The sequence below is a fragment of the Lemur catta genome, chromosome 3 (genome assembly GCF_020740605.2).
Source record: "Lemur catta isolate mLemCat1 chromosome 3, mLemCat1.pri, whole genome shotgun sequence".
NCBI classification, from domain to species: domain Eukaryota; kingdom Metazoa; phylum Chordata; class Mammalia; order Primates; family Lemuridae; genus Lemur; species Lemur catta.
Window position 1 is genome coordinate 582706 of NC_059130.1, and position 19635 is coordinate 602340.

At 43.9% G+C, this 19635-nt stretch overlaps 1 protein-coding gene and 1 long non-coding RNA gene across 3 annotated transcripts; one reads left to right on the top strand and one right to left on the bottom strand.

Moving 5' to 3' along the window:
- The first annotated feature begins 3699 nt into the window (after positions 1-3699).
- On the top strand, positions 3700-11109 carry RGS4 (regulator of G protein signaling 4). 2 transcript variants are annotated; one of them, XM_045546594.1, is made up of 5 exons: positions 3700-3938; positions 6877-6981; positions 7293-7354; positions 7959-8125; positions 8807-11109. In XM_045546594.1, the coding sequence occupies exons 1-5, from the start codon at positions 3895-3897 to the stop codon at positions 9044-9046; spliced, it is 618 nt and encodes a 205-aa protein (XP_045402550.1). In that variant the 5' UTR covers positions 3700-3894; the 3' UTR covers positions 9047-11109. The 2 variants fall into 2 exon arrangements, with proteins under 2 accessions (XP_045402550.1, XP_045402551.1); XM_045546595.1 differs by lacking the exon at positions 7959-8125 and having other exon boundaries at positions 3779-3938; positions 8807-8877.
- Positions 11110-11385: 276 nt separating this feature from the next.
- Positions 11386-17514, bottom strand: LOC123634919. Its single transcript, XR_006734011.1, has 4 exons — positions 17296-17514; positions 15582-15800; positions 14133-14406; positions 11386-11757 (listed from the first exon to the last, which is right to left on the bottom strand). It is a non-coding gene; the product is annotated as an uncharacterized LOC123634919 (long non-coding RNA).
- Between the last annotated feature and the right edge of the window lie 2121 nt (positions 17515-19635).

The window sequence follows — 19635 nt, forward strand, 5'->3', positions numbered from 1 at the left end:
AAACCACTCCCAATGCCAAAGACTGAGCTTGTCCTCCACCCTCTGTGTGCTTTCCTGGAGTTTTGTACAGCAAATCCTCACTTAGCGTCATGGCTGGGTTCCTGGAAACTGCAATGTCAAGTGAAATGATGCATAAAACAAAACCAATCTATTTCATCAACATTATAATGAAATGACAGTACATGGAAATGACATTATTGAAGGACCCGTTGGACATCATTTTGTTTAAAGTCCCAGTTTCTGAAAACCTGTGGATGATGTTAGGTGAGCACTTACTATACATACAGGTTTATAATGAGGGGCACACGGCCTCTTGTTTCCCAGTTGGTACAGAGTCCTCCCCAGGGGAGTGTGGGCTCCCGAAAGCACAAACCATTTCTGCTTTCTGTTTAGGTCACCAGAGCCCAGAAGAATGTCTGGCACACCGCGTGTAATAAATACTTGTGAAGTAATTCTCCATTCTGCAAAGTAGAAACTGACGAACCAGGATTCAAACCGCTAACTCTGCTCAGTGGTCTCCCCATTTCTGCTCTCTGCCCACTCACCTCGATCCCTTCGTTGCCCCACCACAGTCAGAACGAGCTGATCCTGCCCCTCCTCTGCTCCAGCCCCGTCCACGGTTTTCCATGCGCTTTGATGAAGTCCAGCCTCCTGACCACAGCCTCCAAACCCTTGCAGGATCTGGCTTCCACCTTTCTATTAATATCTCATTTCATGCCACTCCCTCCTTGTTCTGGACTCAGGAGCCCTGCTGGCCACCTTTTGTTCTTTCCCGGTTTAGCTAAAGAACATTCGCACTTGCTCTCACTTCCATTCGGAATACAACCTCCTAGGCTCCTTGCATGGCTTCCTCCTTCCCACCCATTAAGTCTCGTTCCAGACTCCACCGCTTCAGAGAGACCTTTCCTGACCAGGCTAAGCGAGCCCTTCCCCATCCAGGCTCTAGCACATCTGCTGGCTGTTTTCTTCACGGTCTAGGTCAAAATATAGAATTGTCTTATTTGTTTATTTTCTGGCTCCTTCTACCAGGGTGAAAACCTCACTAGGATGGAGGCTTTTTCTGCTTGTTCACCCTGCAAAATGCAGCACTTCAAACAGTACCTGGCACAGAGTCGGGGCTGCAAAGATACGTCTTAAACAAGTGAATAAATAATAATAATAATAATGAAAAAAAAACAGATCTATTGAGAGCAAATCTTTTCCAGACTGCCAGAATCATCCAGGAATGACAAATAATAGGCTAATAAAATTTGATGCTTTGAGCAGAGCAGAGAAGGAAGGCGGAAGCTGTCGAGATGTTATGATGCACCATCCTCGCCGCCTCCAACACAGCCACCAAGTGCCAGGGGGAAAAACAAGCCAACTCCTGGGAAGCTTCTTCAAACATTCCTTAAAGCATCAAGACTCCTAAGAAAGCAAGAAATCATAGTCAAAGAAGTGAGTGACTAAGGAATGCCTGAACAGAGGAATGGGCTAACCACAAAGTTTAAAAGACCCGGTTTTAATAGAGAACAGGTGCGGGGAGGTCTGGAGCGGCTGCTTCTTCCACGGAGCAAAAGAAAATGGGGCAGAGTCAGCGCTCCTTGAATAAAATGTAGAAAATTAATATTGGGTTATGTTATCGGCGCATATAATCTAACAATAAAAATTATTTGCCTAGCACTTTACCGTTTAGAAATATCTCTGTTTACACAGTTTATCTCATTTGATAGGACGTTTGAATGAAAGGACAGCACCGTGGACAATGCACCAACCCGGCGTTGGGAAACCTGGGCCCGGACCCAGCTCTGTTAGTAAGAAGCTGTGACCATGGCACCTCACCTTCCCTCTCTGGGTCTCTACTTCCTCTTTGGTAAAATGAAGGTGTCAGACGAGATTGTCTTTAGAGTCCCATTCAGCTCATCTATGGCAGTGATTTATATTTAACTCCTGACTCATCAGGCTTCTCTTGTTCTGGGTCCAAGATGGAAAGCGCTTCTTGTGCATTTCAGGCATCAGGAAATCTTAAATCAGATGATTTGAGTGATCACTCTTTTATGTGCCCAGGTAAGCAAAGAAGACCCTGGTCCTTCTTTGAGGGACTTTCTCTCCCTGTTAATCATTCTCTCCTCTTTAATGCCTGTTCCGACTGGTGCATCTCCCTGGTCTCCCTCCCTTGGTCTGACGGCCTCTCTCATGTCACCTGGGACTGCAGGCCCATCCACACCCCCACCAAGGACGGCCGCCAGCTCTCACTGGTTCTGTGTTGTAATTCAAGGAAAAGGTGCCCAGAAGCTAATCTAATAAATATCTCTCTATCCTCATGAAAGAAGGCTACAGACATTTTGCTGTAATTTAAATGCATCTTCGTTCCTCCACCCTTTTATATTCGCTACCTCCTTGCTCTGCTAGTCATGCAAGGGGACGGGGGTTGGCGGCACATATGGGGCCGGGACATATATAGGCATTGCTCTTTACTGCTTCTATATTCTCAGTACCTTTGCATCTCTCTGAAACCCATCTGTTTTTCAGCTTCTCCACCATTTGATGCCTCTGTTTCTTCTACATAAAATACAGCTCATTGTAGCCTGTGACCGGGACTCTATCTGCCTTCAAAATGAAAGCTATTCTGGTCAGACAAAGCAATTAATTTCCTCCTTCCACTCATAGCTTTCCTACCTGAAGAAGATTTCCCTACAACTCTGGTGTGAGTATTTGAGCTATGACTGTAAGATGTGAAACACCTACACGCTTCTTTAAGAATGCAGTCCGTAATGTTGTCTGCAAAAGATACTAACTGTCCAGGTATTCAGAAGCACCTTTAGGGCTGCGTATTTTTATGTTCAGTCTGAGGCCTGGTGATATTCAAGGCAAATTGCATATTTTTCTACCTGCTTGCTCTCTCTGTTTCTCTCCCCCTCTCTTTTTCTTTCTTTTGAAACACAAATTTGGGACTTAGAATTACATAAGACATAAACCCGTTAGCTGATAAGAATTGGTGTCTATATTTGTTCATCTGCTCCCTCCTCCGTCCTGAAGCTGCTATTTTAGGCTTTTTATAGGAGACAGGCAGGTACAGGAGAGGCTGTCAGTGCCGGCCCGGGTTCTGTTCTGAGCAAGGTTTCTGGAACAGCATTGCACATCTGTTTTCCCTGGGCTAGGCTCGCTTTTCCACGCTGCTGCTGGCATGTAACCGTCTGCCATCCAGCGATCTCTCCCCACACCCTGTGCATGACAACCGGCAACTTCTGCACATCACTGCCTGGAGACAGCAAACCTACCAACTCCCTTCTGGAAATAGTGAGGATAGGATCATGGACCACATATAACATGATGTTTCCAATCAAAAGAGGAAGTGGCTGGGAGTCAGCCCCCCAAAAAGCCCCTAGAACTTCTGCTGGCACCTTTCCTTCCAGCAGGCAACTTTTCCTGATATTGTTTTTGCAGACAAATGCATAAACCCTATATTTTGCAGCAGTGCAAACTCCTTTTTCCCCTTCTCTCGGAGTTCACAACCCCAGACGTTGGTAGAGACATTCAGTTATTTTTCTCTGTATGTCTATTTTGCAAGAGGCTTTTCTCCGCGTGGTGCTTTTGCATTGCTGATGCGTCAGTGCTGTCCCCCGCCCCCATCTCATCCAGGGGCTGGGGGGTGGGGGGAGACGGGGAGCCGGGCCTTGCAGAGCTGCCCCCTGATTGGCTGCACGGTCCGGCTGGGCCCTGCAGAGCTGCCCCCTGATTGGCTGCACGATCCCGGCTGGGCTATAAAAGAGACCCGCGGCGCGGGCGGGGGAGACGCCGGAGGATCCTGGCAGCATCTTCCCCGGGAAAACGCCAAGTGCGCTCAAAGCAGGAGCCGCAGCTCCTCCCGCCGCGTTTCTTTCCTACCTGCGACTCCCGCACCGTCCAGACAAGATGTGCAAAGGGCTCGCAGGACTGCCGGCTTCCTGCTTGAGGAGGTAAGATTGTTTCCAGCCACTAAACACGGTAAACTTGTGGGTAGACTTTCTCCGTTACTTACACGTCGCACTTACTAAGCTGGTTCTCCTGAATTGGAAACAATGTAGCCAGGAGAGCGACAGCTTCCTGGCTTTCTTCCAACACCAGCTAGATACTGTGATTTAAGAAGTGTACTGCCCCAATTTCAGTACTTACGTGTTGCTTTCTAGGACCTCAGTTTTGAGAACTGTTCTGATCTTTGAGTCAGGTCCTGCAACCAAGCTAATAAAAAAGTGATATGAGGTTTTGGGCTAAATATAGGGATCTGGAACATCTCTCTCTGTGATTGCTGCTGTTATCTGAGCATCGCTTGAGTGCGTGGAATTCCAGCCGTAGGGTTTCTGTAGTGTATTCGATCTGGTCTGGGGAATATACACCTGAAGGGGGTTTGGCTACAGCATCAGAAAGAAAATGCTTTCTGCACGGTGCTGCCCTATCTTCCTCTCTCTGTATTCTTATGAGCAAATGTTGAAACCAAATATGAGTTTCAAAGCAAGATCTCCCTTATCTCTCTGCCCCTAACTCTAGTTTTTAAAGCATCTTATATGAGTGATGGTTGAGAAGTATTGATTATAACAAATCAGTTAAGGATTTTATGTAGGATCACATCCTAAAAACATTGTTTTGTCAATATACTTTCTTGATTAAAAACAAACAAACAAACAAACCTTAAAGCTATATGCTACTTATCCTCTTTTGGCTTTTTCAAAAGAGGTATAAATAAATGCTTTCAGAGAATGCTTGTCTATTTGCCAGCTGAAAATAAAATATAAAACTTGTGCCTATCACATTACTTAATCTTTCAGTTAAAGGTAAAAATTCCCTCTAAAGCTATGCCACCTCCTTTCTCGTCTCCATGCAAGCAGAAATTACCTTAAATTTTAATTCGGAAATAGTTTCAGAAAGCACAGTCTTAGGTGCTAATAAAAAGTTTACCTTTAAAAAATTCTGTCACTCGGGAGTATGAAAGTATCGATGGCTGCTTTAAAATGAAGCAGGCTAGCCTTTCAGTGCAAATGAGCTTAAAAATAAAAAAGCAGAGAAAGTGGAGCAGGAGGGTGTCACAGACAGTAACGGTGACATAAGGGCCTCTCACTCTCACCACTAATTTCCTGCACTAAGTGAAGCAAATTGCTCCAAGCACCAGTTAACTTATATATCAAGTTAATCATACAAAATACAAGAATGTTGGGAGGAAGTTACGTTCTGGTCAATATTTTGGAAGACAGATAGAAGGCATTCCTGGAGCTTTGCCCTCAAAGAGTTCAGCAGCCAACCTGGGGGGTAAGCCCTGCATCAGCAGAATGAGAGGCTCTTCCCTTTCCTCGCTGGGAAACTGTCAATCATCTAGTCCAACCCCTTCGCCACCCGTGCCCGACACTCCAGAGGGGCTGTCAACCCCTCAGGGTCACGTAGGTGGTGGGTGAGTGAGGACCAAATCCGAATTTCCTGCCTCTGGTGACTTCTGAAGTCATTTTGGTTTCTATCTTTGTGGCTGCATCATGTCATGCTGTGTATTATAAGTGCATTTGCTAAGCATGCTTCCAACGCTTCACAGAATGACCCTGCCTTGTTCAATAACTGTCGGATCTCAGGCGGAGCTGGCACACGGAAATAGGAAATAATTTCTCTTTGCACTTCGTGGTACACGTATATCACCACCTTAGGATTACCTTAACCTTCATGATTGTATCCTGCCCTCAGCAAGGAGGATTTTACATCCCCTGACCAGTCACCAGTCAGGCGAGCCGTCTTGGAAGGGCGAGGAGATACTATTTAAGGGGAAGTTCAGGAGCATAATGCAATTCACATTATCTGGGAAACCCCGTAGATAAGCCACTAGAGTATAAGTAGCCATCCTAAAATGTCTTTATATCTCTGTGACTTTATTTTTACCCCCCCCCACCCCCCGAGTAGGATCATCTATTTATTTGTTTCTTTTAAAATGATATTTCTCTTTTGAAAGTATTTCTTGGCTTTTATTAAAAAAAAAAAAGACGTACCAGCCAGAGAGCGGTTCATAAAGAGGGAGAGGGTTCTGCTAGAAGCCGGGGACAGGGCCCCCTTTTCCGGAGCCGGGAGGCCAGCCGCACCCGGGCCGCCCGCTGAACGGTGGCGGCGAGCTGAGCGCTCCGCTCTGATTAAACACTCGCTGGCTCCAGCGACGGCTCCGGCTTGCCTCTCCTGGCTGTTTTTAAGCCTCAAACGCCCGTTATGGTGTCTATAAAAAAGGAAGCAAGCAACGGCAGGAGATGCACTAAAAACAACCCTCAAGGAGCTCAGGCTTTGGACTGAGCATGTGCGTCCCCCACGCCTCGCTCCGCGTCCCGCTGCTGGGACTGCAGACCTGAGTCCCCCGCGTGCCCCACAGCGTGGCTGGAACTGAGCGGACCTGTCCTTGCCCGAGGGACATCTGCAGCCCCCCCTCCGCCAGCAGGGGGACAGACGGGGACCGCAGCCACCTGCCAGAAGGGGACGTGCAGCAAGGCTGTGTCACATTCTGCAGTTACAGCTTGCTCTCCCGTTCCTACAGACAAGACCAAGGACTGTCAAGTTTTCAGGGTGGTTCTAGTAAAGACACCAAAGGTGTTCCGTTGGTCAAAATTATGGGTGTCTAGAAGAGGCCTCTGAGGTCAACGCAAGGGCCAGAGTTCCAGTGACAGACAGAGGAACGAGCAGTACAGCCCTGGCCTCCAGGCTTCGTAGCAAGTCGTAGGCAGAACCGGAACAGGAGTCCTGTTGTCCTCGGAGCTCCTGCCAGCTCCAACTTCCATCCCTTAGGTAAAGTGCCTCCGCCCCGGAGGCTGGTAAGGGGCTCTTCAAGGTCTGTGACTAGGGTGTCTTTTACAGAAAGCGGGTAATAATTATTAATTCTCTTTTTTCCCCTTTTCTGTGCAGTGCGAAAGATATGAAGCATCGGTTAGGCTTCCTGCTGCAGAAGTCCGATTCCTGCGAACATAATTCTTCCCACAGCAAGAAGGACAAGGTGGTTATTTGCCAGAGGTAAGAGAAAAGGCCTTGGCAAAGATCCACCGAGTACTAACTGTCGGAGGATAGAGATATTCTGTGAGAAGAGAACGAAGTCATGCCCCAAGTTAAGCCAAATTTGTACCAAGATGACTTCCGTTTTCATGGGGTCACAATTATATTAGAAATTTCCATACATTTAGTGGAAAAAGCTGCCCTGATCAACAATACATCTTATCATAAAGATAGAAAATAAAATTTCTGCATTATATTCAGGATCTCAAGTTTCTTGGACCAATTTTGTATCATGGCATTCAAATTACTCTTTTTCTCTGTAATTTTTCTAGAGTGAGCCAAGAGGAAGTCAAGAAATGGGCTGAATCACTGGAAAACCTGATTACCCATGAATGTGAGTCTGACAGCCCCTACCCTACCCCCAGGAGGAGGACAAAGGCACTGTGGATAGGACAAGTTGTCTCACATTATGCTGCTCTAGTAGAAACTGCATAAAGGCCCGGGTTCCTTCTGACTTCAGACTCAGGAAAACCTTTTGGTCTTATATCCAGTTTGCTTATAATTTTACCATGCCCTAGAGCTTTGTGACATATAACGGAGAGCTCACACAGGAACCACATGCAAAACCATCTCTCTCATCACAAGGAAGGAGGAGAGAGGGAAAAAATTCTAAATACTGAGATCTCCTTGCAAAATCAAGCTGAGTTTCTCTTTCCCAAACCCACCTTGCCAACCGATAGTTGCATAGGCATTTCAGAAACAAACTGCTTTCTCGAAAGAGGCTTCGACCTCTGAGCAACAATCATTAGAGATCACTGGGATCCACTAGATACCACACACAGATTAGGGTTACCTAACCCCGAGTGACCCCCCCAAAAAGGAGGTGATTGCTTCAACCCATGACCTTTTCCCCCAAGTGTGTCAACTTTATCTGAAATACAATATCCAAGAGGCCAGCCAGTGTGATGACAACCCTGGTTCTTTCTCCTGTATCACAGGTGGACTGGCAGCTTTCAAAGCTTTCCTGAAGTCTGAATACAGCGAGGAGAACATCGATTTTTGGATCAGCTGTGAAGAGTACAAGAAAATCAAATCGCCATCTAAACTAAGTCCCAAGGCCAAAAAGATATACAATGAATTCATCTCAGTCCAGGCAACAAAAGAGGTAGGGTTTTTTATCAATACCCAATAGCTGTACATATTTACAGGGTACACATGATATTTTGATACATGCATGTAATGTATAATGACCAAATCAGGGTAACTGGGATATTCATCACTTCAAACATTTATCATTTCTTTGCGTGGAGAACATTCCAAATCTTCCAGTATTTTGAAACAGACGTTAAACTATTGATAACTGTAGTCACCGTACTGTGCTATCAGACACTAGAATCTGTGTCTTCTCACCTTGTAACTCTTCTTTCCACCCATTAACCACCCTCTCCGAAGCGGTAGGTTTTTATGGCACAGAACTCTCTGGATCTTAGTGAGGGTTCCTAGAACAGTAAAGCAGATTATTATAATCTTGACAACCCTAAACAAATCAACTGGTTTAGAAAAGCTCTTTCATTCACATGATTTTCATAACCTCCCTCCATGAATTTTTCTGACTAATCTCCCAAATTTGTGAGCAAGAACAAAGATATTGCTCTACCCACCCTGAAGCAGAATGAACCTTTTAAACTCTCATAGGTACTAGGGTGGAGCCAAATGTCCTTTCTGGTCCCTTTTTTGGTCACTTCTGGGATATTTGAGGGTGCACAGTCAGTTGTTCATGCAAAGGGTGCAGCCTCCCGTCCTCAGCAGGGTGATGGTCTGATGCAGCCCTGACCTTTGCCCTCAGGTGAACCTGGACTCGTGCACCAGGGAGGAGACAAGCAGGAACATGCTGGAGCCCACGATCACCTGCTTTGACGAAGCACAGAGGAAGATTTTCAACCTAATGGAGAAGGATTCCTACCGCCGCTTCCTCAAGTCGCGATTCTATCTCGACCTGGCCCACCCTTCCAGCTGTGGGTCCGAGAAGCAGAAAGGAGCCAAGAGCTCTGCAGACTGTGCCCCCCTGGTCCCACAGTGTGCGTAACTCGCACCCGGAGGCAGGGGGCTCACACGCCAAGACTCTATGCTCTGGGAAACCCGAGGCCAAACATTGATCTGTATTAAGCTCCAGTGCTTTACCCACATTGTAGCCTAACATTCATGCTGCTGCCATGTGTGAGTCACTGCCGTCCATAAACTAGATTTAGTTTGGGTGTTCGAGCGTTCATCAGGGCAGGACCCCATTCTCATCCAATGTCCCCACGTTTCTTTTAGGGTGCCATGTGAGCAATTTCTCAATAATGGCCTCGTGGGTCTGGATTTTCAAAGATCGTTGGCAATTCTCTCCTCCCAACAGTTTGACCTCAGATGGGTTGATGAGGACATTTCGTGTGACATCCACATGCACATGTATTCCGTGAGCCAGCACTTTCTCCAGACTCCAGATGTTTAGAGGAGGGTGACCTGTTATATGTATGTTTGTGTGTGTCTGCATATATTTTATAGATACATACAGACATACACACATACATTCTCTGTGTGTATATACATATCGATGTTCTTGTATACGTGTGTGTGAGTGTAAGATGCAGGACTACCTGGGAAGGACCCTAGGTGCTCACAACTAGAGTGCATGTGTTTACGTACATACACATCCGTTCTGATCTCTGGTCTTTCATACCGCATTGGAACAGGGCAAACTGAACTCACTGCCATGAGAGCTAATAGAGAAATGCTCACGTGTAGGAAGCTGAGTCTGCAAAACTCCATGGGTCTTGCTGGAGAGGCATCCAAGGGACGTCACGCTTAATTTAACCACTGACAGCCTCCACCTTGAGCACTATTCAGAGGAGCAAATATCATAAAGACACAGAGCTTTCTTAGGCTGGTTATCACGAACGGCACTTTTGAGTCCCTAAGCTGCTGGCCTTCCCTTCTCTGCCAGGGTGCTCAGGCCATGCTTGTTGGCAACCAGGTTGGTACAGAGTTGGGAGACGGATGCTCAAGCTGAATGAAAAAATGCAATTAAGGCCTTGCCAGCTATATCTGCTGTAAGTTATTAGCTGAGCAAGGGAACAGAATTTAAAGATCACTGTTCTTATTTTCTATCCTTTTTTTCTTCTCCTGATTGAGGTGCTCTTCTCACTTTATTTTTCTCTCCTGAGAACCTTAGCCATCAGATGAGGCTCCTTAGTTCATGGTGGTTGGTTGGTTGTTTTTCTTTTTTTTCCCCCCAAATGGCTCTAGGCTGTATGCCTTTATTTATAAACCCGCACAGGGAAAAGATTGTATTTTATAAGGGGGAAACAAGTTTTCACGAACTTGAAAAGCCCCTGTGCATTTTCTCTTTCAAGGTAGAAGAATCTTGTTAATTTCATCCCAAACATCAGGACTAACCAAGGCCTAAGGCATTTTTTTTCTCGGTTCTGAGACTAAATGAGAGGGAAAAGAAAGGTTAAAAAAAAAAAAAAAAAGGATACCCAATGTTAAAACTACTGACTACTGTTTGGAACTTTTCAAGGCACATGAAATACTTGAAAATTTCACGTTTATGTTATTTATGATGTTTTGTACAATGTTCTTATTATTATATTGTTTTATAAATGGAGGTGCAGGATATCACCTGAATTATTAACGAATGCCCAGGAAGTAATTTTCTTCTCATTCTTCTAAAACTATTGCCTTTGAAAGGGCGCGCGCACACACACACACACACACACACACACACTACATCTGTTGCTCCAGTATAAGTCACATGTATGAGCAACCTTGTGGCTTTTAAGCCAATGGACTGGGCTGCAAAATGAAGACACCGGAGTATGTGTGTGAGTCTCATTGTATTAAAGATGTAGGTTTTCTGATTGTACCTTTCTCGTCTCTCTGGCAGTCTTGCTCTTAATGTCCCTGGAGGTCCTCAAGAGTGTCCCTTTCTGTGCCACACAGTCCCACAATTTTGTCTCTAATTGACTTCCAGTGTGAAACTTTATTGATCTCACCCTGTTCTAATTGTCATCATTTTCAGATTGTACCTGTACTCACGGACGGCTGTCTCACAGATAGGTCTGGAAAGTCATTCTGAATGAGAAGTAAATTATTTTATGTAATACATTTTCGAGTGTGTTTTTCAATGTATTTTCCTGTTACTTCATCACCCTTTGATATGGTAAGCTTAGCCACACACGGTCCGTGGACAGAATACACCTTTCCTGTGCATGCCTGTTTCTATCGTATGCTTCATATATAGGCCTCAAAGCTGATTGATGCTTCCCGTGAAACACACGCATCTTAATCATAAGGGTAAATAAACGCTTCATACGGAACTATCTGCTTGGAAACACATTAATGATCCACAGAGTCACGTTATGAGAAACATCGGTGTGTAGGGTGACTTTAGAAAATGACTCATGCTGAGTCTTTTATTCTTCCCATGTCAAGTAACTCTGGAAAAGAAAGCAGAGGCTGAATATCGTATATTCTTCTGTTCCCACCACGCTCTGCCTGCCTCTAGTCACGGAACCAGGGCAGTCTTGGCTTCAGAGACTTTGCTAAACAGATTTAGTGGTTTGTCTGCAGCTTCTCCACAGATTTTCAAGGGATCGAGTTCACCTTCCAGAGCAGTTCTTCTTCCACCTCCAATTACTCGCCTGATCGAGAAAACATGGAACAGTGGGAACGGAGGGGGTTGAGAGGAGGTGTAGCCGTCTGGGGTCCCTGAAGTGCTCAAACCCCTTCCCTCTGTTTTGCTGATTCTCTTCCCTGGAAAACAAGGCACAGAACACTCACACCGACAGTCACTGGCACTGTGTCTACTATGTCCTGAGACCGCCATTGCCTGATCGTTCTTTCCCATGGTAAAAATCGTGCCTACAAGGTGTTAGGGACAGAGGATCGTAAACATTTTTGAATGACAGATTTTTAAAAGATCTGGTGTAAACTACTGGCCATCTCCTGAGAAAACTACACAAAGGAATCCACATTTCTCATAAATGTTTATAGGAAACTTTTACAAACACAAAAAACTCACAAACCCTAGAACCTACAGAACTATCCTTCCCTTCTTCTACTGTAGATGTCTCAGACTGTCACAGAGAGTGCAGCTGTCCCTCTCTGTGTGTGATGGCATCTTCCCAGGATCACGGGGCGATTCAAACTCCCTGCTGTTAGCGAGTGTGAACGTTGTTGTTTTCCCCAGTCTCTACCTCCTTCCTTTCTTCTTTCTAGTTGTCTATTAAGTAAATAAAGAGTGTGTGCTGACTCTTCTTCTGAAGGTGACATATATCAAGGACTATCTTTTGAAAAACACTTGCTATTGCTTGCCATGTGCCAGGTACTGGCCTAAGCACTTTATATAAATAACACACTTAATTCTCACAATAATCCAAAGACATAGACACTAATAATGAGCATTTCTGCTGCAAATTTTTAGAGAAGAGGAAACTGAGGCGCAGAGAAATGACTTGCCAAGGTGCCTGCCTCAGGCTCTGTTCTGGCGACTCCATGTTAATAATGTTCAGATTGTTTAAGTTGGAAACAAGATGGTAGAAGAATGAAAGAGGAGGAAAGAGGAAAGAGGAAATAAAAGAAATGAAAAAGAAGTAGCTTCAAGGGAAAATCAGCCACTCATGAGTCCAAACCAAACACATGGAAGAAAAGAAATCATCGGAGCAAAGCCAGTTAGCGAATTGGCTCATGTGATCAACCAGACTCAAAAGCAAATACATTCTAAAGAGCTCTGGCCGGGCACGGTGGTTCATGCCTGTAATCCCAGCACTCTGGGAGGCCGAGGCAGGAGGATCACTTGATATCAGGAGTTTGAGGCCAGCCTGAGCAAGAGTGAGACCCCGTCTCTACTAAAAATAGAAAAATTAGCCACTCATTGTGATGCATGCCTGTAGTCCCAGCTACTTGGGCTGAGGCTAGAGGATCACTTGAGCCCAGGCGTTTGAGGTTGCAGTGAGCTACAATAACGCCACTGCACCCTACCCACGGGAATAGGGCAAGAAACAAACAAACAAACAAACAAAAACACTAAAAGGCTTCGTTCATTTAACTCAGAGGCTGAATTCAAAACATGAATCTGATTAGACCATCAAACGACAAGATGACCAACTAAATTACCTGTTGTTTTGATATGCATTGCTTTACTTCTTTAACATCTAGATGTCACATGGAAATATTACATGAGAAAGGAAAATACTGAGTTTTGTTCTTTTTGTGATAACAAATAGAGGAAAGGTTGGGTGAAATGACTTAGGATTTATTTAGAATTAGAATCTAATGTTTTAGATTTTGCATGAAAAGAGATTGCTAGGAGAGCTGGGATTGGGGACTATTCTATTTCTAAGGTACACAAATGGAGGAAAACTATGCCTCGATAGAGAACTGGGTTCCCAAAGGAGATTTAAAACTTAATAGTAACATCTTAACATTTGTGTCATGCCTATGCTGAGTGCTTTGTATTATCTTATGAACCCATAGAACAAAACTCTCAAGTAGATGGTATTAGTATCTCTCCATTGTAAATGGGGAAACTTTGATATAGGAGAGTTCAAAACTTTACCCAAGATCATATATCAAAGAAGCGGTGGAGTTTGGGTCAAACCCAGAATCTGCCTCCAGAGTCTACATGTTTAATTACTTTAGTCAAGAAAGCAGGAAAAAAAATGGATGAATAGGAAAAAGGAACCAAAGCAAACAAGAGAAGAATAACAGGAAGAAATGAAAATGCAGAGGAGAAGTCAAAAGATAAAAGAGTAGACAGTAGAAGGGAAGGCGAGAAGAAAAAGACGTGAAAGAAAATGTAGAAGAAAATAACATGAAAGAGAAGGAGAAAAGGAAATGAAGATACATATGGCGGGGAGGGACAAACGCCAAGCACTCCTCAGTCCTGATGTCACAGGTTGGCTGTGCCCATCCTAGAGCACATTGATGCTACCGGGCTTCTCCGTGTTCTGAGCTGGGGCAGATGGAAGGTCTCCCCAAGACTAGCATAAAGTGAGCTTTGGAAACCACAATAGATGCAAAGGCCAGATTCCTCTCTAAGAATCACTTTTCTCTTTCCTTTTCTTTCTCTAGATTTGCCAGATTCTGAACCTTTCACAGAGTAACTCTTTTTTTTTTTTTTTAAATACCTGAAGGAAGAAGGAAAAAGGATAAAAAGAAGATCCTCCTTGGGTTTAAGGATCCTGCTGCTTGGGGAGGCTTTGCATGGGGAAGCTGAGTCACGCAGCCTCTGCAGGAATCACACACAGACGGGACTCTGGGTGGAAACAGGCACTTAGCACATGGTCCTGGTCACGTTGCGCCTCCTCCCCGCACAAGTGAGCAGTGAGTTAGATCGTGGGAATTAGCGAGCGGTGACCTCTCGGGAGTGACTCTGCAGGGTTGACTTTGAGGTCAATGCTTCTGAAACAAGTAAAACAAGAGTTTTGTTGATTTTTTTTCAAGTATTATTTGTAAAATTCTTAGATTATTCCACAAATCCGTTTGATCTTTCTGTAGCTATCTTCTCCCAGGACAGTCTATTCCTGAGATATCTCCTCAGTAACAACAGACTGTGGGAAACACATTTCTAGTTAAGTTACACTCCAGACAAGGCATGCTCCCTTTTCCTCTCACCACCCCACCTGTAAGATCTGCCTTCCTCTTCTTCTTTGAGTTTCTCCTCCGCAGGCCTTGGTATTTTTGCTACCCAGGTAATATTTTCATGCTTTCAGGGTGTTAGAAAGCACATCTGTTGAGGACCATTTGCAAATTCCAGATCAAATATTGTTCCTTCTCCTCTCTTTCCTACCTTGGTGACGGCCTGACCTTCCATGGAGTCACCCCGACTAGAAACCACAGAGTCTCCCCCAGTTCCTCCTTCCCACTCATTTCACACACTCAAAAGTCACCTGACTCTGCAGAATCCCTCTAGAGGAAACTCTCAAAGCCCGTTCCCATCTTCACCCACGTGATGTCTCTTCATCCAGGCTCTTGCAGTGCGTGGCCTGGGTGATTGTCTTCGCCTGCCTACCGGCCCCTCTAGTCTGATGTCCACTAGTTCACTCCAGATAACTACCAGTCTGTTCTTAGATGCACATTGATCCACTGCTTGCCTAACATTTGCAATGCTCTCCACTCTACAGGCTCGTATTCAGGACTCTTTATGATCTTCAAATCTGTCTAGCTTTCTGGCCTCAGCTCTACAACTCCTGTGGTCCAGCAGCAAAGGTTTGTAGTTCCTAAGGTAGCAGACTGTTAATTGTCCCTATCATTGTCCAAGTCAGTGTTCTGGCTCTTTCCTTTATCTAGCTAACTCCTACTCTTTATTTTAAACTCAGCTCAAGGCTACCCACATTGACAAGCCTTCCCCCACTTTCTGGCATGGTTTAAATGTTCCTCCGTGGGGTTCCCTGAATGCTCTGGGATGCTTTGATCATTCCCAGCTCATCGTCCTGCGGCCCCTGGTTCATAAGTGTATCTCCCAAACCACACGGCCAGTTCTCCAAGGTTGCAGACCACGTCTCACTTGATCTCATAACCCCTGACCCAGTTACTGAGCCCAGTACGTAGAAAATGACTATTTGTTGACGACTGACACAAGGTTTACGTTCTCCTGGATGCAAACAGGAAGTGATCCATCCAGTGTCTCTGACTTCCCGAGTGCTCACTGTGTCCCGAATGTTTATGTGACATAATCCTCTCAGAGGCTGTGCCCTTGCCCTTTCCCTGTCGGAGAACACAAAGACGCTTCTCCCAGTCTTGTGTCTGGGGCTGGGAGTGAAATAATCAGAGTCAAGAAGATCTGGTTGAAGCCACTTTACAGAGAAAAGAAAATTGTAAAGTTACAAAAGTGCAAACAGGGTGTTCATATATATATACACTTTATACATAAAATTAAAGTTTACATATATTTTAAATAGTTATACGGACATAATTCAAATTGGTTTGCTCCTTTATACGCACAAACTTTTCATTTATATATGCAGCATAAAATCACTAACACTTATTGTTTATCTCTACTGAGACCACAATATTTATATTAACTGATTTAATACATGTAGAAACCCTTTGAGGAAGGGGCACTAAAATTTATCACCTTCCTTTTACAGATGAGAAACTGAGGCCCAGAGAGGGAAGTACCTGGCTCCGGATCACACGGCTCCTGAGTGAGGGAACCAGGGCCCAGCCCCAAGGCAATATGGCCCCGGGGCCCACCCTCTGCCCCACTGGATCTCACGGAAGCCTGAGTCTGTCCCCACGGCGATCGCTCGGAAAGTGGGGGTTGATTGACCATTCCCCCCTCAAATAATATTTCCTTGAAAATTTCTTCTGCTATTCTTGTACCACACTCATTTCTTTTGTTCCTGTTTCTGGTAAATTTTTAAGTAGCTTGTTTCACACAGTCTCTTCTAATGCTCCACTCCATGTTGCCTTCAATCCCTCTTCTCTGACCTGCAGGAGATACCCTTGTTGTTGGAGTGACCGGATGTCTAAAACCTAACTAACTAAATCCAGGCAGTGCCGTGCCGGCATCCGCATGACAGCCGGCTCGCTCAGGGGCTGCCTGGATTTCTACACAACCCTGCTGACATCTGGGCTCGGTCTCTGGCACAATCATAGATGCCAGGCGGGGCGGTTTCCACACCTGCCTCCAATTCTGGTCCCTGATTTTTTATGCCTCTTTAGCACACTGATAATTGAGAAAATTAGTTGGATATTCTGCTTCCTGAGTGCTAAAAATGAGCACTGAAAATAGGCTCTCAGCACTGCTTATTTTTCAGGATAGAAATATTACAGGAAATTGGTGTCAGATAATACTTTATTCTTTTTTATTCTTTTATAATACCTTTTATTTTCATCTTTTATACTTTAAGTATAAATAGAAAGCCCCATGCAAAGCAAAAGGAAATGGGGAAGTAAAGGTAAATGTTTAAGTGTATGCTTTTTAGGTGATAATAGTTTTCACTTATTGGGGGCTGCCATTAAATCTGTCACTGGAATTGTGCTTTATATGTGTTATCCCATTCAAGTCCTTCGATATTGACACTTGGCAGATTAATGAAGCTATTCAGAGTTGAGAGAGGTGGAGTCATTAGCCCAGGATCTCTCAGCCAATGAACAGCAGACTTGGAATGAAAGTCAGTCAGCTTGAGTCTGGAGCTCTCTGGGTCTTACTGACTCTTAACAATCCCCTTCCCTCCTCCCACAGCTTTCCGTAATCACCCTCAAATGACTGTCTCCTACCAGGGTGACCAGCATTCGAGGGTGATTTTATGTGAAATTTTACTCATCTAGTCCTAGATAACTCACCTGGGGCAAGAGAAAATGCTCGTCTTAACCAGACATTGAGGAGGCTTTATATAAACGACAACTCCAGAGATTTGGTATTTTGGGGATGGGTACCTAAACAAAACAAAACAAAGTTACGTTTAACAATCTCTCGAATTAGTTCCGAAACCACAGATCTAGAGGACCCAGCCCAGAACCAGGAAACTGAGGTTGTATGTCTATTCCTGTAGGTAAGTTGCTACGACTGTCTGTATGTTAGTTTCCCCACTGGCAAAATCAACTAATTAATACTAACGACCCACCACGTGACCCACACGCAGGAGCTGTGCAAAGAGCAGTCTGCGTGGAGCCCAGTAATGGGCGCGGATGATGACCATCGAGCATAACATATTGGAAGTCACAAAGCCTAGTGGCTCATTTGACAGTAACAACAACCTGTGAGGGAAATATTACTGTTATGATCTCCATTTTTCAGATGAGGAAACAGAAATTCACGTAGCTAATAAGTGGTAGAATCTTCAGTCTCTTAATTCTATGTTTTCACGATGTCATACTGCTTTCTAAATTATAATTATTGTTTCCTGGGCTAAAAAAAATGATAAAATAAAGGAAAATTTGATATGGCAAATAAGTGACAGTAAACTGAAATGGTAAAGTTGTTGAGGAAATTCAAAAGTCATTAATACTTAGGAGTAAACCAGCATAAAAATTACTGGCTTCTATCATCACTTTAAAGAGCCATGTTTGAAAATAATGAACATAAATTGGACAAGGTACTCAGAATACCTATTGCTTCCTATAAGGCCATTCTAGAATGCTTAATGAATGATAATACAGTCCCTTACTGAATGCTGAATCAGAGTGAAAGGAAGTTCATTGAAGACAGTATTTCCTTGAGTTCACTAATTATTCTCCACAGAGGAATATATCTGCCTGGAGGTAATTAACAGAATTTAGGAGATTGTTTGGTACTTAATAATTGTGCAATAAATATTGTCAACTGTTTTTATTATTAGTTCATCTGGAAACACCTTCCTTTATGAAGTTTAAACTTTAGAGAGCAACAAATTATTATTCTTTAGTTCTCCTTGCTATTAATGTTTCATAAGATCATTCGTTATGTCTCCCAATTAATGCATTTCCTCACACTTGTCCCTATAGAATAATCCTCTCCACCATTAAACACGCTTTTGTGTGGGGTTTACCAACATCTGGAGCAGATTGTCCGTGATGAGAGCGTTTAGCCAGGATCCACCTGCTCCATAGACGTGCTAGAAAAATGACCCAGAGGTGGCCAACAAGCAAATGCATGCTCTGAAAAGCTGGAGTTTGGCTCCGAGTTACATTCCTGACAGCAGTACACAAGAGTTTCCTTTGATCTGCATCTTTGCCAACACTTAGTATGAGGAGACATTTCAATGTTTGCCAGTCTGGAAAATACGGAATGACATCTCATTGTGATTTTTTCAAAGTTGCGCTTCCCTGATAACAAAGTTTGCACGGTTTTGTTTCCTTGTCATTTATGATTTTACTTTTGTGAGCAGTTTAAGTTTTTGTCTATTTTTTCCTACAGAGCTGTCTTTTTCATATTGATTTTTAGAAATTTTTACATATTGCGAATGCTAATTCATTGTCAGTTGCACATAGTTTATCTCAGTCTTTTTCTTGTTTTTCCCCCAATATTTATGCTGTTTTTTAATGAACAGCAATTTTAATTTTAAGGGAGTTGTTTATGTCAGTTTTCCCTTTATGGTTTATATATAATGCTAAGGTTTTAAGTGTATTTTTCTATATTCATTTTTTTTTTTTTTTTGAGACAGTGTCTCGCTCTGTTGCCCGGGCTAGAGTGAGTGCCGTGGTGTCAGCCTAACTCACAGCAACCTCAGACTCCTGGGCTCAAGCGATCCTACTGCCTCAGCCTCCTGAGTGGCTGGGACTACAGGCATGTGCCACCATGCCCGGCTAATTTTTTTCCATGTATTTTTAGTTGTCCAGCTAATTTCCTTGTATTTTTTTTAGTAGAGACAGGATCTTGCTCTTGCTCAGGCTGGTCTCGAACTCCTGAGCTCAAATGACCCACCCGCCTCAGTCTCTCAGAGTACTAGGATTACAGGCATGAGCCATCGCGCCTGGCCTCTCTATATTCATTGTTTTCTAAAATTATATAGTTATGCCTTTAATATATACAACTTTAATCCACAGGAAATTGATTTTTGTATAAAGTGTGAGTTGATTGATATTTTTTCCATATGCATTCAGGTACCATTTACTGAAAAATCAGTTTATTTTACACTATATGTAATGCTAGATATGTCAAGAATTAAATTTCCATACAAATGTGAATCTCTATCTGGAAATATT

Bases quoted from the DNA above. Each gene is read 5' to 3' on its own strand.
- RGS4 (XM_045546594.1), top strand. From the start codon at position 3,895: ATGTGCAAAGGGCTCGCAGGACTGCCGGCTTCCTGCTTGAGGAG. The intron at 3,939-6,876 runs GTAAGATTGTTT...TTTTCTGTGCAG, and splicing joins CCGGCTTCCTGCTTGAGGAG to TGCGAAAGATATGAAGCATC. The intron at 7,355-7,958 runs GTGAGTCTGACA...CCTGTATCACAG, and splicing joins AAACCTGATTACCCATGAAT to GTGGACTGGCAGCTTTCAAA.